Consider the following 8,940-nt stretch of genomic DNA (forward strand, 5'->3'; position numbering starts at 1 on the left):
TGCACAGTCGAAAATCCGCATATAACTTGACTCCCCGAAAACTGGATTACTAATAAACTACCGTTGTCCGGAAGCCTTACTGGTAACAAAGTCGATTAACACCTATTTTGTATATTATATACTGTATTCTGATAAGCTGGAGAGAAAAATGTTACTAAGAAAATCATAATGAAGAGAAAATAACATTTATAGTACTGTATTCATAAAAAAAAAAAAAAATCAGCATGTAAGTGGACCCATGGAGATCAAACCTGTGTTGTTCAAAAGTCACCTGAACACTGAGGTCTCAGAGAGGAGATTAGGCAAGATCAAATGTATTACCAGTACTGAAGAATAAGGATATATCAGTGTCACCTTTATAGAAACAACAAATCCATGCATACAACTCCATGAATGTAAGTTAAGCTGCTCAAACTGCACAGTCAGCCCTTTGGAATAGAGATGGGACCAAATAAAACATTTCGATCCAGTCTTGGAGAAAAAAGTTATTAAATGGTAGAGAAGAGCCCCAAAGCATAGGATTTTGAAAAGTTTTGAAAACCTTCCCACCAGCAGTCATTAAGACACTGGCAGTCAGATCTAGAAATCTTTGATGAACGAGGTATATAAGTCCTCACTCATGTTTTATAGTAAATTTTGAATGAAATGGCATTTAAACAGTTTTAAATTTTCAACAGAAAATGTCTAAGTGATGTTTATAATTCTTTTGCATAGGAGGATAATAAGTTTTATCAGCTGGAATTAGTCAATCGAGAAACTAACTTCAACAAAGTGTTTAACTCAAGCCCTACTGTTGGTGTTGTTAATCCACTGACTAAGGTATGTGCTATAAACACTCTAAAATAGGGATGTAGTTTAAAACTTGCTTAAAATTTTTAATATTTAGAGTAGCATAGGATAAACCTTCCAAATACTGTTTTCTTAAATTTAATATTTAGGATTAAAATCTATGAAATCTATGTATACATTTTCACAGAATGAGACTAATATTTTTGTTGAGAATTCGTACTCCTTAAGACATGATTGTAAAACCTTGGTTTCTATCATTTTATTTTTCATATCTCCAAAGAAAACTAACATCATTTTCTTGGTGTTCACTATCCTCTATGGGGTCCTGAAAGGTACCCCAGCCATGTATACCCAACAGCTCTCCCTAACTTAAGGCCTGAGGCCTGCCATGTTAATGAACCTTGTTGCTTACCAGTCTTTAGAGAAGGGCTTGACTTCTCTCAGTCTTAGGACCTTTCTTGACACTTAAAATTGAAGATGGCCCATTCTGATACTTTGTTACTCTCTTAGGAGCATAGAAGAGCCTGTAGACAAGTGAAATGGACATGGCCAAGTCTTACACATCTTTGTACCCCAGCTTCCTATGGCTCCCCTCATAGTGCTTTGGGTATAGTAGGTATTCAGTTGCAAATTTCATCACATTTTCTGTAAGTGGCCACAAATAAGTGAATAAAGCAAATAATGAAGAATTAATTATGTATATTGGCTTCACAGGGATTACATAGCTTTTGGCAGAAATCTAGTGCGAAAGTTATTTTTTGATTCAGATTTAATTTGCCCATTATGCCTAATTTATATTAGGCCCTTAGCAGAAATTTTTTCTTTCAATGCTCATAAAAACTTCTCTGTTAAGAACATGGACTCTACCTTTCCTTCACAAGTTAAAGTGCTTCAAACTTTAAGCCTTTAACACAGAATGAACTTAAATGTTTTATGAAACAGAATGACTAAAGCAGGGATGCCTATAGCTGTATCTACAGAGCCTAAAATACTACCTGGCACGTGGAAGGCTCTCATAGTTGGTGAATTAATTAATACAGTTATAGTTTTTAAGTTCATAATTTAAGGTGAAATACAACAAAGCAAGATTATGAGACTTGTTGAAACAAATAATAAAATGAAAATATTTCTAATATATTTTTTGGAATTACATTTTTAGGTACAAAATGGTTACTGTAGAACTTTACCAATGATACTTTTCATTTCATCAAATAGAAACCTATAGTAGGTTTATTTATGCCCTCTGGTGACTAGAATAAGAAAATGCAAAAGATACATCTTTGTTCACTTTTGAGTGATTTCAGCTTTAATAGTTGTGATTCTAGAAGACATTATTTTTCCTTTCTCTTTTCAGTTATGCAGAGTAGACTCTGTCAGAGACTCCATGATTCACAGAATATGACAGAGGAGGGCAAGGTCTAGATAGTAAGATCATTACTTTGTAAATAAAGGAAAAAGGCCAATTAGGCTATTAGTTTTTTTTAAAAAAACACTTTAATCATTTTGCAGAAAAATATTTCATAAATTCAGTTAGCACAGATTTAACTTGTAAAAGATGGTGTTAAAAATATCTTGCAAAATGTTAAATTTTACTGTGTTCCAGCAAGATGATGCTCATTGATTCTAGAGGTGTGAATAAAATAGAATTGATTTGCAAGCTGATAGGTTTTGATAATCTGAAGGTGTTCCTCTTCCTGTTAATTTTAAAGACCAACTAAAATATTTAATAAATGGATCACTTTTGTTTTATAACCTTTTAATGTTTTTAAAAGATTATGAGCCAATTATTGATACCACCAATTGGGAAATGAGACTTAATTATGCAGATTTAATTTTCTCTCTTCAAAAAGTGCAGTGAATTTAAAACCAGTTACTTGAGTCAGCTTTAGGTCTTAAGTGGGAATGTGGGATATGTTTCAAACTACTTTGCCAAGCATTTTTCCATTCCCATTTTTTTTTTCCAGACAAGGACTGCCTCCGTTTGACAGAAGGCTAAAGTTCACGGACCTCCCTTTTAAAACTGTTTAACTTTATAACCTTCTTCTCCTAATTTTAGCCCAAATCTGTTTAACCTCGTGGTATCTGCAAGATCTCCTTCTCCCTTTCCTCCCAGTAGTCTTTACCCTTTGACATTCTTTCCATCTCCTCCCCTCTCCATGAACACCAATTCGTGTTTCTTCCTCATTCTTTCTGGCCCAGCAGCATGTGTGTCCCTAAGGATTCCATGTAGATAAAGAACACCTCCAAGGATCCCCAGACCACACTTTGGGTAACACTGGTTCATTTTAACATCCTAATTTAACATAAAGCTTCCAAAACCTTCCCATGCCAAATTTGTATCTTCTACTATTCCTATTTTCTCATTTGTCCTTATGCAGGGACTATCCTCACATGTATTATTTTTAATGCAGCAAAAGAAGAAGAATGATAAGTCACCAACAAACAGGTTTGTGAGTGTTCCCAATCTAAGTGCTCTGGAATCTGGTGGAGTGGGCAATGGACATCCTAACCGCCTGGATCCCATTCCTAATTCTCCAGTCCACGATATTGAGTTCAACAGCAGCAAACCACTTCCTCAGCCAGTGCCACCTAAAGAGCCCAAGACATTTTTGAGGTGAGCCCCGTCTCACCAGTGATTTTTTTTTCTTTTCTTTTTTAACTTGAAAAATTTACCTTCTTACACTGCAGAAATTCACTACTTTAAGACCAGCCTAGGAAAAGAAATATTACTGTGAAAGATTTTCACAATATATTTATCACTTCTCTAAGGAACTCCTTTTTGGCTCTTAAGATTTTTTTCTAATTTCTTGCCAATTTTTCTGTATGCTGAAAGAGGTGCTAATGTAATTTGTATGCTTAGAATTTTAATATTTATGGATATTTGCTTCATTTTGAGTATTGTAGCAAATTTTTCACTAATAATCCATCTTTATTACAGAACTTTAAAATTTTTTTTGTTTTTCTTGTATTTTCTTTTTCACTTTCTTGCTTACCAGGCTTATTTACAAATATATATGCTTACTGCCAAAATAAAAAATATGTAAGCTTTGGGAATTTAATGATATACAAAAGCAAAAAGTAAATTTAGAAAAAAAATTTTACAACTGATATTCCAATTTGAAGTTAACCTCAGACTTGATTAAATGTATTAACAAGAATTTAAATGAAACCCAATTGTTTATCCATTAAATAACATCAGAAAGTATTGTTGTTTTAGGTTTACCGTACTGAGTCTGTGCTGCTTTAAATTTATTTTTTTAACTTATTCCTACTAAATCTCAGCAGTGTCACTAGTAATAGTCTTACAGGTAGATGACCTTTTTCTAGGGTAAGTGATGACATAGTTAATGACTTTCAAATAGAAGAATGTAGCAAGAATAAAAATAGTCACATACACTTTTGAATGTGCCTCCTGCTAAATATTTTGTGTTGCTTATTTTCCCTTGTGCATGGGTATGTTCAGGTATCAGTAAGATGCATGTGCATGAGCTCAAGGAACTTGACTACTGGAGTTTCCATTACACATTGTTGCGTGCCTTGTAATTTCCCCCAAAGACGGTAGGGATTCTTTTATTTTCTCAACTAGCCCAAAGAATCGTTAGTTAGAATGAAGTATAAATGATATAACTTTGAAGATGGAGGGGAAATGGGCTTCTTAATTGTACTCCTTTCCCCCTAGACTATTTGTTTATGGAATTATGAAAGTTAAAATGAATATACATGTAGTGAAAATACTATGCCATGGCTTAGTTACTTAGTTATATATGTGGACACGTGTAAAAATCAAATGCTTGTGTCAGATTCTGAAATTTTAAGTAAAAAGGTGCTGAAAAAGAGGAATGTTATCTTGTTCTCATTTCTGACAATTCCTCCCAAATTTTTTTATTCAAAGAAGGTGACATTTTTCTCAGCGGTCTGATTTTTGTCTTTTTGTAATTTTTTGTAATTGTTTTGATGTGGCTCCTCCTTAACTGACTTCATCTGAGCTGCTGATGCACTCTCATGCTCTCATGGAGTGGAGAAACCAATCTAGTGTAGAGGGATCTACAAAACACATCTAACACAGAACCAGTTGTGGTCATCTACACTGATGTTTTTTGTGCTTTTCTCTTCATTTTGCAAAACAGCTTAATGCTGGGTTACATGTCTCTCTTTTTTTATGAATTCAGTCCTCCTCAGAGTGAAGCTTCCCCGGTGGCTTCTCCAGATCCCCAGCGCCAGGAGTGGTTTGCCCGGTACTTCACATTCTGAAAGAATTGTGTTGGCAACAGCTAGCTCTGTGTGGACTAAGAGCATGACCTTATACAGACCATTATGTGAACAGGCTTTCCTATGTCAGACACTGTGAATGAGAAAGTATTTGTCCCTCCAAATTGAAAATGCACTATTTCCTGTGATATTTATTGGAATCACTCTACTATATTATGTGTGTAATTATAACAGTTATTTTTATTTGAGATGGAGGAGTCTTTAACCTTTGTAATTACTGCATAATAAATTTTGTTAGAACAAACAGTGCTTTTCATTTTTTTCTAGTAAGCTTGTTAGACTTTTAAAATATTTTTTAATTCTAAATAAGACACTGAAAAGGTGTTTTCTAACAAGTTTTACTGCATAATATATCAAATTATTTGACTTTAATAATCATAACACAATCAGGATAAATACATTATAACCTACTAATTTGTTCCATTACCATGTATAACTATAACTATAAACTGTGTTCTCTAAATTTATAAGACTAATGAAAACACTCGTGGAAATTATAAACTTTCAGCTATAAAAGTACTGCTGACTTATTTATAGTGTATTTTATTATTCTGATAGTTGAGGATCTAGAACTTCTAATATAGTTAGTCTCTATGATTAATATGATTTATGGCCAAAAGTTATTTGGTAAAGAGACAGTTAGTGGGTGAGCGGTATTAAGGAGGGCACTTGATGTAATGAGCACAGGGTGTTATATGCAACTGATGAGTCACTAAATTCTACCTCTGAAACTAATACACTATATGTTAATTAAATCTAAATTAAAATTTAGAAAGAAAAAAAAATTTGTTACTGATATATCAACTCAACTAGTGTTCAACAACTAGAGTGCCAAATTTAGTTGACTAAGCAATGTAGATTTTAGAAGAATCTAGGGAAACAAGATGAATACAAATACCTGATCTATGAATGATTGTACTAACAATAAAGACCAGTTTTTTTAGTGGTTATTATGTGTCACTGTGCTGAGGGGCATTAGAAAGATTATTTAATCTTCACACAATCTTCAAGAAACAAACCACCGTATGTGCGTTTGCACAGTTGGCATGTTCTTTTAAGTTATCCTGGGGGAAAAAAAAGTTTACGTAAAATACTTGCTCTGAATTTTTCCTTCAACTGAGACTGAATTTTCTAAGTGGTTAATTCTTATTTCAGAAAACAAATCTAGTTATAAGCATATATTCTTGTCCCTGATTTTTATTTTACCTAATAATTTGGAGATTATTTACCAAGGATTTGATGATTAGTACTCATGCAGGTGACTATGCTAGACACAGACATACAGAGATGATGAACACCTGTCCTCAAGAGCTAACCACATACTTGCTGAAATAGTCAAGGACCAAACTTTTTCAATATCAGAGCAATATCAGAAGGGACACTAGATTTATGGAATGTACAATGAGAACAGAGAGGAGGAAGTGATTAATTCTACCTAGGTGGTATCAGGGAAAGCTTGACATGGAAATGATACCCAATTATAATTTTGAAAGATGGGTAGGAATTAACCAGACCAGGGACAGGGCTATTTGAGGCACAAACTGGAACAAGTATCAAGAAAGAACAGGCCAGCTACATCCAGAGAATTAAGTGCAATCCTATGGGATCAATGTGTAGGGCTAAAGAATATGGCATGAGACAGCAACCATTCCTTGAGCACCTAGCCTTTTATTAGAATTTAACATTTTTTTTAAAAGATTTATTTATTTATTTGACAGAGAGAGACACAGCGAGAGAGGGAACACAAGCAGGGGGAGTGGGAGAGGGAGAAGCAGGCTTCCCGCTGAGCAGGGAGCCCGATGCGGGGCTTGATCCCAGGACCCCGGGATCATGACCTGAGCCGAAGGCAGACGCCCAACGACTGAGCCACCCAGGTGCCCCTAGAATTTAACATTTTTAACTCATTAACAACTCAGATGAAGAATACAAATGTACAAGTGGTAAAGGTTAAAACCTATGCTCTATTATGCTACAAAGGGCCTGAAATGCTTAGTAAGGAATTCAACTTGATCCTTTAGAATTTTGAGCAAGTAATAGCATGATTAGATTTAAAATTTTTAAATCACCATACTGGCTGGAAAAAAAAAAAAAAAGACCTACTTATATGCTGCCTACAAGAGACTCACTTTAGACCTAAAGACACATATAGACATTGAAAGTGAAAGGATGGAAAAAGATATTCCATGCAAATGGAAGAAACAACAACACAAAACAGACCAGGCTAGCAATACATAGATCAGACAATAGACTTTAAAACAAAGACTGTAACAAGAGATAATAAAAAAGGACATTACATAATGATACTCCAACAAAACACAGAATAACTGTAAATATCTATGCACCCAACACTGGAGCCTTTAAACCATAAAGCAAACATTAACAGACATAAAGGGAGAAATTGACAGTATTACAATTATAGTAGGGGAATTTAACACCCCACTCATATCAATGAATAGATCAGGCAGAAAATCAATAAGGAAACAGTGCCTTTGAATGACACATTAGACAAGATGGACTTAACAGATACTTACAGAATATTCCATCCAAAAACATCAGAATACACATTCTTTTCAAATGTGCTTGGAACATTCTCCAGAACAGATCACATGTTAGGCCATAAAACAAATCACATAAATTTAAAAGTAGAATCATACCATGCACCTTTTCTGACCACAACAGTATGGAACTAGAAATCAATCACAAGAAGAAAAAAAAAACTAGAAAAAAAAAATACCACAAACACATGGATGCTAAATAACATGGTACTGAACAACCAGTGGATCAACAAAGAAACCCAAAGAGGAAATCAAAAAATACATAGGGACAAATGAAGATACGATGGTCCAAAATCTTGGATGCAGCAAAAGTGGTTCCAAGAGGGAAATTTAGAGCAATACAGGCTTAAATGAAAAAAAAATAATTCAAACAATCTAAACTAATACCTAAAGGAACTAGAAAAAGAAGAAGAAAAAAAAAAAAAACCCAAGGAAAAAAAAAGGAAGGAAAAAAAAAAAACCACAGCACAAATAAATGAAATAGACACACACACTCCCACATACCCACAACAGAAAAGATCAATGAAACCAAAAGCTGGTTCTCTGAAAAAAACAAAATTGATAAATCTTTAGCCAGATTCCTCAAGAAAAAAAGAACACATCCAATAAGAAACAAAAAAGGAGAAAGAACTGACACCATAGAAATACAAAGAGTAGTAAGCAAATAATGTAAAAAATTCTATGCCAACAAATTGGACAAGCTAGAAGAAATGAATTCCTGGAAACACACAATCTTTCAAAACTGAACCAGGAATAAATAATAAATCGGAACAGATCAATTACTAGTAACAAAATTGACTCAGTAACCAAAAAATTCCCAACAAACAAAAGGCCAGGATCAGACAGCTTCACAGGTGAATTCTACCAAACATTTAAAGAATGTTTGGTCCTACTACAAAAACTAGAAAAAGAAGAAAAGCTTCCAAATACATTGTACAAAGACAGCATTACCCTGATACCAAAACCAGACAAAGACACTACCAAAAAAAAGGAAAATACAGGCCAATATCCCTGAGGAACATAGATGCAAAAATCCTCAACAAAATTTGAGCAAACCAAATTCAACAATACGTTAAAAAAAAAAAATCATACACCATGATTAAGTGGGATTTATTCCAGGAATGCAAGGGTAGTTCAACATTAGCAAATCATGGGGCACCTGGGTGGCTCAGTTGATGAAGCGTCTGCCTTCGGCTCAGGTCATGATCCCAGGGTCCTGGGATCGAGCCCCATGTCGGGCTCCCCACTCGGTGGGGAGCCTGCTTCTCCCTCTCCCTCTGCCTGCCGCTCCCCCTGTTGTGTTCTCTGTCAAATAAATAAGTAGAAT

At 34.5% G+C, this 8,940-nt stretch overlaps 1 protein-coding gene across 1 annotated transcript in view; it reads left to right on the forward strand.

Annotated features, from left to right (window-relative positions):
- The window catches only part of FAM184A (family with sequence similarity 184 member A), a 111,696-nt gene extending 106,508 nt beyond the window's left edge, over window positions 1–5,188 (forward strand). Inside the window, exons 16-18 of the mRNA XM_021693463.1 lie at window positions 715–819; window positions 3,201–3,403; window positions 4,959–5,188. Of these exons, the coding sequence (XP_021549138.1) occupies window positions 715–819; window positions 3,201–3,403; window positions 4,959–5,040 (390 nt within the window). The 3' untranslated portion in view covers window positions 5,041–5,188. The remainder of the gene's footprint in view (window positions 1–714; window positions 820–3,200; window positions 3,404–4,958) is intronic.
- The last annotated feature ends 3,752 nt before the right edge of the window (window positions 5,189–8,940 follow it).

This window comes from Neomonachus schauinslandi, chromosome 8 (assembly GCF_002201575.2).
Source record: "Neomonachus schauinslandi chromosome 8, ASM220157v2, whole genome shotgun sequence".
In the NCBI taxonomy this organism is placed as follows: Eukaryota; Metazoa; Chordata; class Mammalia; order Carnivora; family Phocidae; genus Neomonachus; species Neomonachus schauinslandi.